Below are 20,407 nucleotides of genomic sequence, written 5' to 3' on the forward strand. Positions count from 1 at the left end.
TGTTAAACTCGATTTTGGATTGGAACTCGATTTTACCAAACTTGAGTCCAAAAACAGTCTACATAACTAAATAACTTCAACACATGCTATTCACCAAAATTTTTTCTAAAAATGTACTATTTAGCAAATTTTGCCTAAATTTAATCATTTAACCAATATTTCTAAAACTCCCCCTCACGTGTGGGCCGAAACTACCTTTTAATAGGTGAGGCCTAACACATGGGAATTTAAATGGGAGATAGGTCAGGACCTTTTACTTTGATACCATGTTACTTTGATACCATGCTAAATTACTGATTGTCCCAAAAGTTTAAGCTATTGAGATATGATAAATTTAATCATTTAACAATACTTCTAACATATACAATAGTAGAAAACTCACAATTTTTCACGTTCTCTGAGAACCAAAAGGCTTATTATATTTTTGAATGAAGCATAGCACTCGCAAACAGCATAATTTATGTACTTATCTTCTTTTAATCTCTTTCTCAACTCACTATCTCTTCCATTGCTGTCTCTAGCCATATCCAATGCTGCAAGAATCTACACTGCTACTACAGGATTAATACATTTACAAGTTTTAGTGAAGCTCATGGAAGAAATTTAGCTCAGGAGTAGATTAACCTTGCTAGCAAGTAAAAAAGGGGGCCATTGGATAAGATCCAGATCAGGATCGGCCCAGTATGGAACAAGCAACAGATCCATTTCCCTGCAAATTTTTTGATCTATAGTTTAAATTCCAAAGGACCAAATATTAAATAAATAAATAACAAAAAAAGAAAGCAGCACTTATGGTTCAGCCCAGAATCACGGAAAACAAATCCAAAAACAGGATCATCATTTTACCAGTTCGTTATTAGATCCTCCTCTCTAAAACAACTGATAATTTGGTTCCACAACTGAGCAAACTTTGCTGCCTCCTTCCCTTTATTAGAAGGGATCTGAAATGACCAGACAACTCATTAACTCCAAAAAAAAAAAGGTGCTGATTTGGATTCAATCATTATAAGTTATGTTTGCTAACTGTTACAGATAAAGAATGGTTAGCTCTTATAGAAGATAGCAATGCTGAGATGTTCATATTCTAAACTTTTTAAGAAGATACCATTGATGAGGTGCCCCTAGTGAGCTGTCACAATAATAATCCTTGTAATATTTGTAAATGCTTGTCGTATTTATATGGAATGGATTGGTTGAGGGCTGTCAGATATAGAAAACAGCTCCTCTTTTCTCATATTTTCTTCTTATTTGCATATTTCTCTATGTTCGAGTATAATTGATGTACTGGCATGTTGGAAAGGGAGTTTCGTTTAACAGGGTAATGGCACTATTTATAGTGCAGTACCTTTGTGTCTGATATGAATGGTTTGGAGAGAACAGAATAATCATGCGTTTGAGGGTTTCGAGAGGACTTCTACAGAGCAGAAACTAGTTTTCTGTGCGTTTTATATGAGTTGATGACTACATTGTCCACCATTTCTGATGTAGGACTCAATTTACTATTTAATTATTGTAATTTATTATTTTTGGTATTTTTATGTAATTTTCATTATTTTAGGTTTAGAGTATTTTATTTCCTTATTTTAGGTGCTTTTAATGTTGTTTAGTCAAATTAGGGTTTTATACGCTTTCCTAGCTGCCTTAGAGTTTCTAGCCATCCTAGGTTTTCTTTTTTACTGGTGCGTGAAAACCTAAAAAAAACACACACGATGCTCTCTTGATGGAACATAAACTAAACTGTTAGTTTCTAGTAGTAAATCTCAAATCCACAAGGGATTTCTTGAATTCACAAGATGATAATTTCCTAGAATCCACCAGAGAAAGAAATAGACAAAGTCTAAATTTTATTAATAATAAACTAAATTGCCTTTGGAGGCTACAATATGTTTACCTCCAATGCATTTAAATAGTAAAAAGAAAACCTAGAGTGGCTAGAAACCCTAAGGTGGCTAAGAAAGTATATAAAACCCTAATTTAACCAAACAACATTAAAAGCACCCAAAACAAGGAAATAAATACCCTAAACCTAAAATAATGAAAATTACATAAAAATACCAAAAATAATAAATCACAATAATAAAATAATAAATTGTGTCCTACATCAATTACATCTCCTTATTTGCTTACATTCATTGATTGTTGTTCTTTTTTCTGATTGTTTGTTCTCTTAGTATATTTCTTCCGTACTGAGGCTTTTATAAAAATATTATTATTCATTAAAAACAACAAAAAAACAGAAATCAAACCTCATCAAATTTGCTAGAGAAAGTGGCCTTTAGTCCCTTCTTGGTTTTCTCATTCCTTTCCACTGGAATTAAGCAAGCATTAAAAGCACCGGGCAGTGATTCAAATCGCAACCTCAGCATTGCCGATGTTCGGTCCTGAGAAGTCAAAACATTGTTTTGAGTTTTCAAGACACTTATTAAAAATGAAAACCAGAGAAAACCACAATATTTTTCCTTAAACTCTAGAATAGCTTCATATAAAGTTCTATGTAAATAACAAAGGAGAAAGAGCTGTTCTGTGCCATTAACATACAGGAATGGTATACTCGTGTAAAAGCCTATCTAGTAACGTCAATGTGTCATAGAAGGTTAGAGAGTAGTCAAAACCAGCATATTATATGTAGACGTACGGAATACATGGTCATGTATATGCATACATCAGGACACTTAATTCCTTAGCAGCAAATCAGAAGTAAAGGTCAAAACATACTTGAAAGTATATACCCTCAAGGACTTCATGCTGAAAATGCACTATTGAGAGTAAAAGTAATCAAGCAACAAACATTTTAATCTACAGTAAGGCAGTTTTCTACATGCTCTGACATCTTATTTAGTTTTGCAGTTAAAGTATTATAATTAAATAAGGGCAATCAAAATTTTACATTTGTTGATATATATATATATAAAAAGAGAGAGAGAGAGAGAGAGAGGCCAGCAACTCTAGGGTTGAACACCACACTACTGAAACCTCAAGATGTTTCTTGAGAGACCAAAATCATTCGAAATCATGTGGAAAGTGTGATGCATCTCCATTCAAGTGCCAACTATTAATGTGTCAGGTACCTTTGAACTGTACTGCTTGTGCAAACTAGTCGATACATTGCTTTCTTGGACAGAGGTACGGTACCAACTACTTTTCTTCTTGAAAAAAAAATACAGAATATCTATCAACATGGTAGTCAAGTATACTTTAAACTATCTTCCCCATTTTTATTTTTTTTGCTGGTTACTTTAAACTATCTTCCCCATTATAACATCAAAGCTTGAATTTAAGGATCTAGACCCAAGAATGTTGTGATGGAGGAAGTATTGATACCTATTTATTCAGAGCATAGTTAATTGTAATGGGTTTATAGAAAAATTGAGCAAACAACACCACAGGGAACACAAGATTTTTGCAATTCAGCCGTAGGCCTACACCAATGGGTGGTCTCAAGAAGAAAGTTTTACTAGGCAAAAAAGGACATTACAAGAATGGCGCACGTGACTTTCATTAAACCCAGACTCCAAATATGCTCAAATAGATCTATTTCACAAGAGCACATAACAAGAACAAATCTCCTTGGCTGTTGGAACTTGTTAAGAGTTACTGTTGTTATTTTTCTAGTCACTAGTTATTTTATATTAGCATGTAATCTTTCAACCCTAGTAGCCATTAAATCAATCTGCAAGTAGTTCTCGGATCACCAAAAAAAAAAAAAAATACCAAAACTACAAGGAGAGAAGCAAGCCAAACCATGTGGAGGCTTTTTACTATTTTTGTTGGTGGGGCTTAGTCGCCTAAGGATTGAATAGGACTAAGAAGGATTGAGTTGATGGTTATATACAGATTTGTTAAGTATTTTTTCCTTGCTAGTGGATTTGGGAGGTCCGGGCATCTTGGATTAGTGTCACGTAATATGTTTTTTTTTATTTGGGGGGGTTATTGAAGCTTAACTTGTTTTTAGACTTTGAGGATCATCTATTGCAGTATCAGCCTTTTACTATTGATTTTTTTTTTCCCTACTTGATGAGATCCTTTTACTATTGATTTGGAGTACAAGCGTCATTGCGAGGAATTTTGATGCAGTCTACATTAACCAATGGCTACTGGAACAGATTTAGAACAAGGCAAAACAGGATAATAGAAAGATTAGATGAAGAAACAAACCAAAAATAGGGCTGTAGAAAATGATTCTCTAAAATAGATATATTAATTGATAAAGGATGATCTACACCAGTGCATACTCAACATATAAATAGCACTACATTCTCTAGTGACAGCTTGCAATAAAAAAAAAAAAAACTCTCCATAGTTCCAAGATCATGCAGTCAAAAGGCCACATAGACTATTGACTGACTTAAATTAAGACTTATTGACTTACTTAAATTCTACACAAACTATAACATAAAGCATTAAATAAAAATCTGACCAGATTTTAAGACTTATTAAACATAACTAGCTGGTTGCACCAAATTTTTTGATAAGTTTTTTGCTGTTTGGTTTAGACTCTAACTTATATAAGTTCAAAGATCAAATCCTTAAGAGTTTATCTATCCCTGCTAATGCTTATTCTCAACTACTATATTCATCATTGGGACGAAATTTCACTATCACTTCGTTGGAGTCTTTTGCTTTAGTCTCTGGTAGTGGAGGTTGGGGTAATTGATGCAGTACAACCTAGGCTTCCCTCCTATATCAATCCCATGGTTAAACCTTACGCTTCACCACCTAAGGGTTGTTTGGAATCACCACCAAACAGAAATGCAATTTGTACAAATAAATATCGTTAATCAAAATAGTTTGAATACAAAAGAAATCATTTGGAGCTTTTATAGAGCTTCTAGGAACATAAGAGATAAAGATAAACAACCAATCCTAGCCGAACTCAAATACTAATCCAAATATTAAACTAATCCTTATCTAAGAACATGAAATTTAATCCCTATCACAACTCAAACTAAACAAATAAAAACTTAAAATATGATATAGTCCAATGAAATTCCAAAATAAATATTGAAATAATTTATGGCTGTGCTTCAGCACCAGTAATTCTCTTGGTGCTTCCAGTAGTGGCCATGTAGGCAATGGTTTTTGTTTCGATTCTAGTTGGGGAGGTGGTCCACATGGTGACAAGAAATGTAATAATTGTGGTAGTAGCAATCATATTTAGAATTATTGTTAGGTAAAATATGGAAAGTGAAATAATGTGAATCAGGTCCTTGATGGTGTTACACCACAACCTACTCCTACTCCATCAAGGTACGCCACTTCTAGTTCTGGTTCTGCTTATGCACTCATTACTCAGCTTGGCAAACTCATCTAGCAATTGCACTTCGCACTTCCTTCTTCTTTTGTTGCTACTCTAGTTGATTTAAAGTAACATTGCACGTGTGGCCCATTCCTCCCCATCCAGACTCATTGATATATTATGCACTTCCTTCTTCTTTTGTTGCTACACTAGTTGATTTAGAGTAACATTGCATGTGTGGCCCATTCCTCTCCATCCAGGCTCATTGGTATATTATCTCTCTTCTCTAATTTGACGTCTATTAAACACCATTTTGTATATTGATGGTTCTTCTGGGCCTATCCTGGGAAAGGGATTCTTCATCCCACTAAATCATTATCCTTACCATTTAGTCCTTTTGTCTCTCTGATTCTCCCTTTAATTTGTATTCTACTAGTCAATTGACTTAAGCCTTACAATGTTCTATCATTTTCAATACCACTTCGTGTGTTTTCCAGCACCTTCAGACCAAGAAGATAAGTGGTTGTTTGAGACTGCTTTGAGGCAGTAATAGCAGAATTAGGACCTCCTGGTTGCTGTCCAACCCCAGAAGTTTCTCCTCTCCCAATTGTTCTTGAATTCCCAACCTTATATTGGTTAGAAACCCACACCAGACCTGGAACACCAATATTCAGACCTCAAAGCAGGCCTAGTTTGTTGTTTCTCCACCAATAGAGCCTTCTTGTAGGCTTTCGACACATTCCACAATGATTGAAGGCTAAGGACATCTTGGATGGATGCTCCAATCCACTCAAGTACCTTGCACCCAATTTGTTCTTCACTTCCATTCAAATCAACCCTTACTACAAGTTGGTGAAATGCCTCCATATACTCCTCCACTCGACCTTCTTGCTTAAGGTTGTGTAGGCCTTTGTAGAGTGCTTGGTTGTAGTTGAAAGGAAGAAATTGTTCACAGAGCTTTTTCTTTGTCTTTTCCCAACTCTTGATCTTGACTTTACCACTTCAGTGGCGAGAAATTTGCAATTTTTCCCACCAAGTGTAAGCTCTCCCCTTAAGGCGAATAGCAACTAGGTTCACTTTCTTTTCATCCATAATTTCATAATAATCAAACACCCTCTCAACGTTGCTAAGCCAATCTCCAAAGATTTCTGGTTTGAGATTCCCTTGAAACTCCAAAATTTTCCCAACAAGCCTTGGCTCATTTCTTCCTACCCCTTGGAGGAACTCCAAAAGGGTTCTTAAAATGAGAATGAGAGTCATCATATTTATCAATAGCCTCGTGAGGAGGCTGCAAATGCTGCACCACCTTCGTAAAAAGGTGGAAAATTGAAATGAATGGTCTAAAAAAAGTGTAGCTCTAGTAAAGTTACATCAGGTATAACTTGACCCATTAGACGCACACACACACACACACACATAAGGTCATGATCACCTTGCACTTGGTGTAATTAATTGTTAAGCAATATTACACTATCTAATAACTTCTTATTGGAGTAATATTTAAATCCCATCATTGGATTACATATTTTATGTTCTTAATCTCGAAATTTAAACATTTTATAAATGAGATATTTATCTTTCTCAAATTATCTTGAATATTTGCGAGCATGGAGAGTAAAAGAATAAAATGTAATCCCCAAGTTGATTTATCAAAACTTGCATTCATTAAAAGAAACAATTACTGTTGTAACATTACTTTAAAAATTACACCATGTGCAACATGAACACACACACGTGTATATATATATATAACATTACTTAAAATTCAAGGCATGTAAATAACAAAGAACAAAAGGAGTTCCAATAGAAATTCCACCAACCTCTCCAATATGGCGAAAAATACCATATATACCACCAAATAGTGTGGAGAAGATAGCATACCAAATCTGAGTATCCATAAAGTAGACCTGAAAAAGTATTTTATTAGAAATTCACAATAAAATGGAATACAGCTAAATAATTAATGGAAAATAAATTGACACTGGGACAAACATAACAACTTACAATAATTACAGGAGCCCAAAGTGCAATTACTACACCGATGTTCTTCTTGGCTGCAAACAGAAACTGATAACATTAGAAATTATGCCCACAACGCTAAATTTAAATAATTCATCAAACTCATGTTGTTACCCTGAGGAAAGAACTCATGCCCCTGAAATGTAGTTACATGAACTTGCATTATAAGTTTTGTTGGACCCACAAGAGGCCTAATCTGCAAAGAAGAAAGTTTTGGGACGGATTTAACCAATACTTGATCCCATAAATCTTACAATTTTCCAAACCTTCTCCAACTAGACAACAATGCATAATGAATAAATTGAGCAACATTTTTCATTACAAAATACATAGCATCAGGCAAGGTAGAATTGTTTATAAGAAAGGAGGTATCAAAATGCAAAAGATATATGTTATCCAAAAAAATCATATATATATATATATATATTATGTTAAAGCGGAAGCTTAAAGAGAGTTCAATCATAGTAAAGACGAAGTAGAGAGAAAATCTAAATATATTGTTGTTAAAGTAAAAGTGTTTAGGGTTTGATAAGTTGACCTTAACACATTAAATATTATCTATATATAAAGGAGTACAGTGATATTACTATTTTGCCCCCACTTTATACCCATAACACTCCCCCTCAAGTTGGAGAGTATATATCATACAATCCTAGTTTGTTACACAATAAACCCAAACAAGTCTTACATAAAGCTTTGGAAAATATATCAACAATTTGGACTCTTATAGAAACATACCGTTGTAATATAACAATCTACTTCTATATGCTTGGTTTGCTCATGGAACACAGGATTGGAAGCAATGTGAATTGCAGCTTGGTTATCACAATGCATTGAAATAGGCACCTTCACAACAAATTTCAATTCCTCAAGTAATTGCTTAATCCACATAAGCTCACACGATATGTGTGCCATGGCCCTATACTTAGCCTTTGCACTAGATCTAGAAACAATAGTTTGTTTCTTACTTTCCGAACAATCAAGTAATTACTTTTTCAATACCACTTATTTGTTTGATTAAGTCAAAAAAAAAAAAACACACGCATACCATACAAGAAATAACAACAACAAAGAAAGACATAGCAGCAACAGTAACAACCATAAGTTCTAAGGATATATAAGAAAAATACCTCTATGTAGTAACTGAATGCTAATTTTGATGCAATCAGGAGAACCCAAAACATGGTGTACCTAGAAATTAGAAGCTAATCAGCAAGAGCATCAGTGGCTCGAATTTAAGACATGCTGATCCAAAAATCAAACTTCGTTCACTTACTTGATAATCGAAATTGAGCTCTCATGCATTGCTCCTCCAACATAGAGCTGAGGCTGCAAGATATAAAAAGATTGAAAGAAAGAAATAAAAATAAAAGATGGAAGAGATTCTGTATGGAATGAGAATAAATTAAACAAGATGCTAAAAAATAGTTTCGGGTATCATATCCATATGCATGTAAGATGTAATGTTCTTCCAGCAATAAACAGAATTACTGAAAAAGTTTTAACACATACATCAGCATACCTGAATACACCACATCAAGAGCATCGCAATCTTATTGTTTGATCTTTTAAGAAATCGACCAATGAATGGGAACAGAAACAACACTGTGGAGAGCATGTTTGGAGAGAAGAAAATGAGGACAGCCAAAATGTACAAAGAAGGTGAACTTCGATTGTTGCCAACCCAACTCTTAATGGTCTGTGCAAACACTGGAGGATTTTTCCAACTATAGGCATAAGTTGTTATTAAAACTATGACCCATGCTGCCGCAGTAACAGCCTTCAAAATGTATCTTAGCTTTACATATATTGACATGTTCTGCCTTGCTTTCCAGTTCAGGACAATATCAAGGACAGCTGCAATATTTCCACCAAAAAAATAAAAATCCAATTGGAATAGCAGTATTACTAATAAATAATAAAATCAAAAATACTTTATGAAGCAGAAAATTGTCATGATAATTGAATGTGAAGCTGTGTGGAGGATATAATAGGCTTCTCCATATTACCAAGGGAAAAGCAAATGCTCATACTTTTGCAAAACTAAATATGCTAAAGCATTGAAAATAAAAATAAAAACTTAAGCAGGTGTTAGTAAAATGAAGACTTATAAAAGCAAGACCATGTTAATGTTGAAGAGAATTGACGGTGGCTAGTGACTTTTCACCTCATTCTCCTATAGGACATATTGATGTGTTAGTTCATCCTGTAAATCGAGGCACTTGAATTCATCTCTACTTTAGGCTTAATAAGTTATAAGCTACATCTTCCTTTTTCCAAGGGTTTTTAAAATCATCGTGAAGTAAATTCTTGTTGGTTCATGGAATTAATTCTTTTTTTTTGATAAGTAAGACAAAGTTATAATAAAATAAAGTACTAATTCATATGAAAAGGATGAAGCAGCCTAAAAGATATGTACAAGAAATCAATAAAAAAGAAATTGTGTACAACAGATTAGAGTCTATAAATAACGGAATGGAATCACTAGAAGTGAACCCCCAAGCACAAGACTAATCAAATAAGGTCCCAGAAAAAAAAGCTATGAGCTGATCCCCTGAACGTTCCAGATCCTCACAAATACAATTATTACGCTGTCTCCAAATGATCCACATTGCACACGGTGGTACTAAGTTCCAAAAACCTGATGAACGCCTCCCCAACCAATTCCTCCCCTCAACAAATGTTCTAAAAGCAAAACCCATAACCTGGAAGCCCCTCAAAATGAATCAGCAGGTAAACAACATCCTCTTCACTGCATCGGCACAAGCAACACCATCCACAATAGTGAATCCTCTCCTTAAATTATCACCTATGAGAATCTCTCCCTACACAGCCATCCAAACAAAGAAAGAACCTGTCATGGAGCCTTCACACGGCAAATGCTTTTCCAAGGGAAGGTGACAAACAAGAGCCCCTCAAAGCATTATAGAAAGAGTGTCAAATTCGCCATTCCTCTTCAACTTCCACTTGCTGAAGAAAAATCCCCCCAACTCCACCTCCCAATCATTAAATCCATGTTGGAATCGCACATTCCAACTCCGCCCCAACCCCCCACCCACCCACTCTGCTGCACCAACAAATCCCCACAAACACCTCATGATTTGTAGCATTCTCATATAAAAGTGGGAAGGCCACTCTAAGAGACTAATCAGCACACCAACAATCATACCAAAACCAGACTTTATTCCCCAATCCAACCTCAAACCAAATATGTCGATTATAATCCTCCCGCTCCATTCAAATACTCCACCAAAAACCACAACCATGACCACTTCACAACTTCAATGAATCTTTTCTTTCATATCTTCCCATGCAATAATGGGAGGTTCATACTTTATATAGCAGAGATATTCAAGGTCCTCCTAGAAAAGTTGTGCCCCTCCTATTAACTTCAACTTTGTAAACCTAACTTTTATGTTATTTGCAATATTTGCTCGCTCAAAGAATTGCTCCATCCCACTTATCCAGTCGACAAAATCCAATGGATTATTTTTACAACCATCGAAATAAGGTGCTTCTAATATTACCATAGGTCAATGAACAAGAATCTTGACTGCTTATTAATTGATGTTTACTGAACAAATCATATTGTGTGCGTTGCACTACTAAAATTCAGGGAAGCTTGACTGTGCCTGACGGTTAGGTTCAGTTTTGTTTTTTTTTTTTCAACTGAGCTTGATCTGGTATGGGTCTTGCATATTTAAAAGGATGGCTTGGGTAACAGGTGGCTTTTGCTTTGGGTTAATGGGCTGGGTTATGCAAAAACTTGGGTTTTAGCTTTCAAAAACTGAGACAGGTCAAATAAGGGGCTTTCCTGGGTCAGGTTGTGGAAGTTTAGAAAGTCCAAGTTTGGCTTAGAAAACAAGATTTGGGTTCAGTGTTACCCGATGAGATTGGGTTGAGGGGGTGAGAGAATCTGCCTTGTGACGGGTTGTTGCTGCGGCTCTAGTATAAGATGGAGAGATTGGCGATGGGGCATTTTTGCAGGCGGTGAGGATGTCGAAGATGTACATTTTGGCCTTTCGGCGGATCAGGTTGTTTGAGACTTTGCAAATCTTGGTGTGGATGGGTTTTGTGTGGAGTTGTGATTCCAGCGGTTGGGTATTGTTATTTTCTGCTAGGAAAACAAAGGGATATAACCTAGGAGTTAGAACCTAGGCCTAGCTTGGAGTCAGCCCCAAGCGGGAAAACCACTAAGAGTCACCACCAGAAAACCCAGTTCCTCCCATCAATCTCTCCCCTGGAAGCCTTCTTTGGAGCACCACCCTTCGCCCTGTCACTCTCAACCATGCTTGAATTCTTATGGTTCTCCAACTAACTAGACGGCACCATTTTCAATTCTACCCTTACGTGAGTCATGCACCTATGCCTGCTGCATATATAGCAGCCTATCCTTACGTGCAAGTGATACAACCAAAGCATGATTTTCGGGACAAAGTAAGCTTTGCAACTCCATCCACTCATCTCCCTGCCTTCTGTTAAGGCCCCCTAACCTGAGTTCAGCTACTAGCCTACTAGAAGATACCTTCCAGAGGCATTCGAGTTCCGTTGGAATGTATATGCAGTATCACCCTCTTTGAGAGTACAAGTTTGTTTAGGATTACTCCCAAGCACAGCTTGATCAATATTAGACAACCATAGGGTTGACTTTTTTTCCCATAAACACCGATCTTAAAAAGTTCTTTCCCCTCTCAAAGATACATAACTCAAAGACGGATCCACCCCCCCCCCCCCCCCCCCACCCCCCCTCTTCCACAACAAGTTGAAAAAGCTTAGCTTCAATAAAAAAATTATGAATACCCCCCACTCCAAAAAAAACAGAACAGAAAATGATGAAGCTAATTTGAGGTAGCCAGGTTTGAGCTTGGCATCATAAAGGGCAAAAAAAAAAAAAAATACGGTATTAATTCTTGCCACGTGTTACTTTCTAGAGTAGATTAGTGGATCATTGTCATTGATATATTTCTGCAAAAAATATTTGATATCTCCGTTGGACATGGGTGTCAGACATGGCAAATACCAAAAATCTAGATGTGGACAAGGCTACGTATGTGACTGAATATATAACAGATATTTCTTTGATTGTTTGCATGCCAAAATACTAAATGTAATGAAACATAAAATAAAATAACCATGTTAAACACCCTATAATTTTAAAAATATTTTATAAAAATAAATAAATAAATGACTGTGACATTTTTTGAGTTTAAAAGATATTGTTGGGACATTGGTGTCATGTCCTAAGTGTTTGGCATGGCCATTTTCAGATTTGAGAATCCAATGAACTTCCAGAAAAAATATGAAAATGAAGTGGAAAATATTTTAATAAAAATATGTAATCATACTTTCTAAGGCTGAAGAACAGAGATAAAGTAAGAGTAGGAGAGAAGGAAAAAATATAATGAAAAGTACATTTGTGTCCACAGGTATGGGACTAGAAATAATTAATGCACCAACAGAACCCATTCAACTGGTTTTCTACCTTGTACAAGCTTCAGTATTACAGCAGTTATGAAGATACTCGACACCTTCTTGAAAACATCACCATCAAATATGGATATTAATTTCCCTGACCCATTCGAAGCAATGATGATCATAGCCTATATTGGACAGGGTATTTGAATATTGTTCATAATATTAGACTCCAGAAGAAAAGGTAGAAATAAAATCCAGGAAACACAATGATAGGGAGAGTAAAAAGAGAATTACCTGCAAACACAAAATATAAAAGCTCCACATTCTATAGAAACTTCTGAAGATATGCCAAAATGAGCGTATTTCAACAAAATTTGTTTTTCCAATCCATTGATCCCCAGTATAAGGTTTCTCATCCTGAATATCAAGAATTTCCACAATTAAAAGAGCAAAACTATTTAACCAAAATCAGGTTGACAAATTTAGTAGTGTTATGTCTAGATTGTAATAGAACAAAATTAAGAAAAATAAAAACTTGCAAAACATTGTTGTTAAAAATCCTACTACCCAATTCCAACTCCAACAATATGGTTTAAATCTCATACAGAAGGATTGACTAAGTTGAGGACAGATAAAATGGTTGACTAAGTTGCTAATATATATGGATCAAGTTCAAGTTATACCTGGTGTAACTCTATGCGATATCACACAACTCCATAACTTTTCATTGAAAAGAGTAATAAATCAATTGTTAGATTACTTTTTTTTTTTATAAGAAATCGTAATATATTAAATTTGGAAAAACATATACAAAAATTATATAGAGATTCGAAAAAAAAAAAAAAAAAAAAAAAAACCTTATAAGATTAGTAATACAAGATTCGCAAAGTATCAGGAAGATCAGACATTAATAACTGTCTCATCATAAAATAGTTAAATTTTAAGTGCTTTTAACTTTAAATTATACACAAAACATGAGTTTTTGAATGAGATAGTAAATAACATCGTAACATGAAATTAGGAGTGCATATTAAGACAAATCAAAATATGTAATCTAGTGTAACTCTGAAATGTTACACGACTTGATTTATTGAAACAGTATCTTAAAGAATTAACTGGTAGATTACATTATTTCCATATAACCTTCATGCTTGCAAAATATCAAGATGATAAGAGATCAATGACTATCTTATTTATTGCATTTAGATAGTTCCATAGAGTGTGAGAGTCGTGTTAGTAGTCCTTTTCATTTAGTGCATTCGGATATTTGGGGTTCAATAAACACTCCCTCATTGTTGGGATTTAGATATTTTGCCACTTTTGTTGATAATTGTTCTGGGTCATATCTTTATCTTATAAAAGAAAGGTTTGAATTGTACTCAATTTTCAAATAATTTTTTTATGCAAATAAGGACAATTTAATGCTTCACTTCGTATTTTTCGATCTAATAATGCTCATGAATTTTTTCACACAACTTTGTCTCAATTTTTTGATGGCCATGGTATAACTCACCAATCTTCTTGCCCCCACACTCCAACCCAGAATGCATCATTTGTTAGAGGTCACTCATGCCTTAATGTTTCATATGCGTGTTCCCAAATTATATTGGTGTGATGTTGTTCTAACTACCAGTCACCTGATTAATCGCATGCCATCCACTATTCTAGGTGGTCAGATACCCTTATACAGTGCTCTCTCCTAATGCACCTTTGTTTCATCTACCTCCTAAGATCTCTGTGTGTGCTATGTTCATATCTTAGGTACAAGGAATGATAAACTTGATCCTAGATCAATTAAATGTGCTTTTCTTGGGTAGTCTCATGCCCAAAAGGGATACCAATGTTACACACCTACTCTTTGTCGTTGTTTCATTAGTGTTGATGTCACATTTGATGATTCTTAATCCAATTTCTCTCCTTCAGTTGGTAGTGATAGTTCTCCTCCTTGTCTTCCTCACTTACCAACTATGTCTCCTACTAAATCTCCCCCTCAAAAACCACTCCAGGAATATCATCGTCGGCAAAAACCTCCAACAGAGATTTCTACCCCGCCTAGTGATCCACCTCCCGATCCTAACTCTCTTCTAATTGCTATATGCAAAGGTAAGCGTACTTGTATCTCTCATCCTATCCCTCATTTTGTCTCTTATGGTCATTTGTCTTCATCTCTCCATGCTTTTACACGTCCTTGAATTCTACTGTTGTTCCTAAGTCTATCCAAGAGGTTATGTCCATCCCTAGTTGGAAATCTGCTATGGAGGCAGAAATATTTGCCCTGTCTAAAAATGCTAGGTCTTTAGTTACTCGTCCTCGAGGGAAAACTGCTGTTGGTTATCATCGAGTGTCTACTATGAAGTACTTGCCTGATGGTTCTATTGAGTGTTTGAAGGCTAACTTGGTTGGCAAAGGGTATTCCCAAACATACAGCGTCGATTGTGCAGAGACATTCTCCCAAGTTGCTAAAATTTCTTCTATCAAGATTTTGATCTCCTTGGTTGTTAATTTGGGCTAAAAATGCCTTCTTGAATGGCAATTTGATGAAAGAGGTGTATATGGAGCAACCACTTGGGTTTGTTCCTCGGGGGTCTAGAAGAGTGTGTAGGTTGCATAAGGTCATCTATGCCCTTAAACAATCTCCCAAAGCTTGGTTTGGTAAATTTAGTGAATCAATGTCAAAGTTTGGATTATGACGATGCCAATCGAATTACTGTGTTTTTTCATACCTCTACAAGAGGAAGATTTTGTTGACAGTATATGTTGACGATATTATAATCATTGGTGATGACAAGAAGGGTATTAATGATTTGAAAAGATACCTTCAAAACACCTTCCAAACTACAGATCTGGGTAAACATCTTTATTTCTTGCGTATTGAGGTAGCACAATCTAAAGGCATCAGTTTATCACAAAGAAAGTATGTGTTAGGTATTTTGGAACAAACTGGCTTGTTAGGATCTAAGCTAGTGGGGACTCTATGGATCCTAATGTCAAATTGTATGAAGATCAAGGAGAGCTATTATCTAATCCTGAGAGATGTCGTCATTTGGTTGGTAAACTAAATTACCTCATAATTACTTGTCCATTCATATCATTTGCAGTCAATGTTTTGAGCCAATATATGAAAGATCCTCGCCTTCAACATTGGGAGGCAATTATTCGGATTGTAAGGTATCTTAAAGCATATCCATGCCGTTAGGAGGCAGTTATACGATTTTGAGGTATTTTAAAGCATATCCATGAAGTGGTATTTTGTATAAACAAGCCATGGTCTTTTGTATAAACACCGTGGTCTTTTGTATAAATCTAAAAATCACCTACAAGTAGAAGCCAATACTGATGCTGATTAGGGAGGACCGCCGTCATATAGAAAACCCACTACTAAGTAGTGCACTTTTATTGGAGGAAACCTTATTACTTGGAAAAGTATGAAATAAATTGTTGTTGCCAGATCTAGTGCAGAGGCTGAGTTAAGCATTTACTTAGGAATTAAAATTTGTTGTGAAGGTTCCTATGACTATGCATTGTGATAATTAAGCGGCAAATTCATATTGCCTCCAATCCTATGTTCTATGACTAAACCAAGCATATTGAAGTAAATTGTCATATTACCCGGGAGAAAGTAGAAGATGGTGTAATTGCTACTCCATACGTTTCCTCAAGAGTCCAAATTGCTGACTTGTTTACCAAAGCTTTATGTAAAACTCGTTTGGGTTTATTATGTAACAAGCTAGAATTGTATGATATATACTCTCCAGCTTAAGGGGGAGTGTTATGGGTATAAAACTAGGGAAAAAGAGTAAACTCAGTGTATATATACATACATACATATGTTTTCAATTCGGCGTATCAATAGTATGTTAAATGTTAGGGTTAATTCAATTAACCCAATACATATGTTTTCTCCTAAACCATTTAGTTTGGGCTCAGTCGTAAAATCCCAAGGGGCTGATTCTTTTAAGGGCTTCAAAAAGTCCAAGTTCCACTAGGAATTGGTCTTACCCTTCAATTTATATGCATGTAATACTTCCCTTTGAAGAGAAGAACAAGTTTTCTAACTTTTAGAGAAGTTATGAAGCTTGTTTGAGGTTTGTGTAATACAACATTCTCCAAGGTGTGATGCCATAGAAATCCTAGGTGTGATACCTAGAAGTTTATTATGTTCTATTAAATTTCCAGCAATTTGAAAGCACACTTTGAATTGTCACATTTAAAACCCTAAAATCCAAAACCCTAAACCACTCATTCATCAAATAGCCCCAAACAGCCCACATATAGCCAAAACACTGTTCATGGATTTCTGTTCATAGTCCTAGAACTGCAATCCAGACCTAAATTTTTGCCTTTTATCTTACAATTCCTTTTCCATATTAGAAACCCTATAATCCTTAATGTTACGCAGCCATTTCCCCACAAACCTACCCCTAAATCCTCAAAATGGAAGCTGACTAAATCTGCCAGATCTGATTTGATTTCGTTCCTCAGTGTCCCAAGTCACTGAGCTTTTACATTCCTTGTATAAACATTGACTGTATGGATAGATGTTTGAACCACATTTAATAGATTAAAGCTAAAAATAGGGCAGGAAATCACCCTTTACCATTGAGGGACAATATTTCAAGAATTTACAATGAAATAAGTTAATATTCATAAAAAAATTATCTTCATCAATAAAAGAAATAAGTTAAGATTCATATGATGCAAGGAAAGATAATCAAAACTATAAAACTAACAAACAAGCAACATATAACTCAAAATTACAACTTACATCCTTTTTGTCTACTTGAAGCTGTTCCAGAGGTTGGCAAAAGAAATCAGCATCAGCACGCATAGGCCAACCTAGCCGAAAACAATCAACTGACCTACCATTCACACCAACATAATTTTTAATAATCTACATTCTGTACATATGAAATGCATATAAACAAAGAATCGCATAGTACCAGAAGTATTCATTTAAATCATCATAATTTCTCCACTGAGAATGCTTTGAATTTCCTCCCTTGCTTCTTTGAGCTTCCTGTAAAGCACAAAGGAAATAGTAAGACAAAGTAGTCAAATACACACAATTTTATAGAGCAAACAGAACATGCAGAAGCAACACCTTTGCTATTGTCTCATATATTGGAGTTACTACTTTCTTTAGAAAAGACTCATCATCACCACCATAGGCTGGCGATACAGGCACACCAGCCATTGGACTAATACTTCCAGCCAGCATCCCATACAACTCAAATGCCATCTACAAAGATTGGAGTACAAAAAACTGAATAATCACCCTTAAATCAATGAAGTGTCAATTATACTCAATGATCAATAATAGTAAGCAAAACAAAGAGTATAAATATCAAACAACTAATATAAATATGAAACATGTATGTATAAGAACCTGAAAACTCAGAGCAAGTCTATTAAATGTTTTCTGAACATCCTTAATTTATCATTTAAATTGGCCAAAGTTCAAACCCTCCATACCCTTTTTTTTCTATTTTTCTTTTGGTCTGAGACCCGAATTTCTACTACTCAACTAAAGCAATTTTTATCAAGTGTAAACTACAATGCATGAAACGTGGTAATGACCAAATGTACTACAAATAAGTTCATGGAAAATTCTAATATATGGTTCAACCTTTTAGAAAATTTGCAACTTAGTTTTAAAACATTGGAATTCTCTAAATTGCCCCTTATTTGCTCAACTTCAATCCAAAATGGTTTGGTCCTGACAAATCAATCTCAAGCGCTTCCCAAATTAGGTTTCAAACCTCAAAGCTTGGTGCATGCCATTGCCAAGCTATGATAATCACACTTCTTATGACCAAAATATTATCATTAACTAACATCTTTTCAAATAAAAAGATTGAACTTAGTGCACAAAGCTGAAATCTTTGCAAGGTCGGGGAGAGGTCATGGTAGACAGTCTTTTTTTTTTTTTTTTTTGAGAAGTAACAAAAATATATTAAAAAAAGAAGAAGGGTCTAACCTAAAGTATACAAGAAGTATACATCAAGGACAAAATACAAATCAAGAGCATAAAGTACAAAAGTCCATGAAGCCATGAAAAAAAAAAAAAAAGAACGAAAGCCTAATATTGCAACCCAGTCCAAAAGAGTCTTTAAAAAGAAGAGTTTAAGATCTAAAACTGATTTATCTAAATCCTCAAAATGCCAGTTATTCGTCTCCTGTCAAATGCACCACATCAAACAATGAGAGACAACCATCTAAATAGCACTATTCCAATGCCACCCAAACTTTACTTGCCAACAACCACCATCTATGGCATAACCCAGTGAATGCCAAACAAAGTAAACACCATAGACCACAAATCTGAAGTAAGAGGGCAATGAATAAAAGGAGGTGGTCTACTAATTCCTCATTTCTTTTACACACAACACCAATCTAAAATAAAAGTCTTCTACTTCCAAAGATTATCAATAGTCAAAATATTCCCCAAAACTGCAATCCAAACACACAAAAAAAATAATAATAATAATAATAATAATTTCTAGAAGGGACACAAGCTTCCAAACAGTCTTCCAAGGGAAGGACTTATCAATACTTTTTGTCAATCAAAATCTGGTAATATTTTTTTTATAGGTAGAAAAAATATATTAAAAACTACAAAACACATGAAAAGCACATAGTAGAAAAGTACACAAAGAGGAAAGAAAAAAAAAAAAAGGAAATAGAAAACTAATTACAGAAAGAAGAGAGCTAATGAACAAAGGGATGGAGTCACAAGAAGTGAGTCCCCAAGCCCTAGAACAATCAAACTAATAACCACTAAAAGAAGCAAGCAACTGTTCATCAGAACTGTCCAAATCCTCAAACATGCAACCACATTCCCTCCAAATGCACCACAATAAACACAAAGGTACTAAATTCTAAATGTATGATGAGTGTTTCCCCAACCAATTCCACCATCCAAACATAAGATAGAACACCGTTCTTCATAAGACCCAAGAAAGCCCAAGAGATTGAAAAACGAAACTCCAATATTGTTGAGCCTTCTCACAATGGATCAATAGATGGTCCACGGTCTCCCCACAATATTGACACATGCAGCACCAATCAACAAAATCAAACCCCTTATTCTTCATATTATCCCCAATGAGTATCTTATTCCAAGCCGCAATCCAATCAAAAAAAGAAACTCGTCTAAGAGCCTTCACTCCCCAAATACCTTTCCAAGGAGAAGTGATAGAGGAGAAGTCTCGTAGAGCATTATAATAAAAGCGAATGTCAAAATTCCCATTGTTCTTCAAAGCCCACCTCAATAGATCATCATTTTCATTTTAAGGGACAATATTTGTTAGAAAAAGAAAAAAATATCATCCATAGAACCCACCTTCCAATCATTTAAATCCTGGGTGAACGTCACAATCCAAGTCCTCCTTTCCCCTTCCCTCGGCCTGGTCAAGGATAAAGCAACAGAAGCCTCTTTATTAACAGCTAATCTATACAAAACTAGATATGTTATTCGAAGAGGTTGATCCCCACACCAACAATCACGCCAATATTTCACTCTATTCCCCACCCCAATCTCAAACCTAGTATGTTGACTAAAATCTTCCCAACCCATATGAATACCTCTCCACAAACCACAACCATGAACACCCTTACCCAACTTAAAAGTCCATCCCCCCACTCTTCCACAAACTTCTTAGCCACCACCCTCCTACAAAGGCGATTCTCCTCAACTACAAAGCGCCATAGCCATTTTCCTAATAGGGCTTTGTTAAA

The 20,407-nt window shown here is 35.3% G+C and overlaps 1 protein-coding gene across 9 annotated transcripts in view; it reads right to left on the reverse strand.

Annotated features, from left to right (window-relative positions):
• Window positions 1-20,407, reverse strand: part of LOC115976585 (callose synthase 3-like) — a 93,694-nt gene that overhangs the window by 51,315 nt on the left and 21,972 nt on the right. For all 9 annotated transcript variants that reach the window (XM_031097939.1, XM_031097938.1, XM_031097941.1 and 6 more), the window contains 15 exons: window positions 17,772-17,909; window positions 17,611-17,687; window positions 17,436-17,529; window positions 12,965-13,087; window positions 12,738-12,855; window positions 8,778-9,112; window positions 8,532-8,584; window positions 8,386-8,446; window positions 7,370-7,451; window positions 7,241-7,290; window positions 7,057-7,143; window positions 2,247-2,381; window positions 847-941; window positions 625-709; window positions 383-543 (listed from right to left, as the gene is read on the reverse strand). In XM_031097939.1, coding sequence (XP_030953799.1) covers window positions 383-543; window positions 625-709; window positions 847-941; window positions 2,247-2,381; window positions 7,057-7,143; window positions 7,241-7,290; window positions 7,370-7,451; window positions 8,386-8,446; window positions 8,532-8,584; window positions 8,778-9,112; window positions 12,738-12,855; window positions 12,965-13,087; window positions 17,436-17,529; window positions 17,611-17,687; window positions 17,772-17,909 — 1,694 coding nt within the window. The remainder of the gene's footprint in view (window positions 1-382; window positions 544-624; window positions 710-846; window positions 942-2,246; window positions 2,382-7,056; window positions 7,144-7,240; window positions 7,291-7,369; window positions 7,452-8,385; window positions 8,447-8,531; window positions 8,585-8,777; window positions 9,113-12,737; window positions 12,856-12,964; window positions 13,088-17,435; window positions 17,530-17,610; window positions 17,688-17,771; window positions 17,910-20,407) is intronic.

This window comes from Quercus lobata, chromosome 2 (assembly GCF_001633185.2).
Source record: "Quercus lobata isolate SW786 chromosome 2, ValleyOak3.0 Primary Assembly, whole genome shotgun sequence".
NCBI classification, from domain to species: Eukaryota; Viridiplantae; Streptophyta; class Magnoliopsida; order Fagales; family Fagaceae; genus Quercus; species Quercus lobata.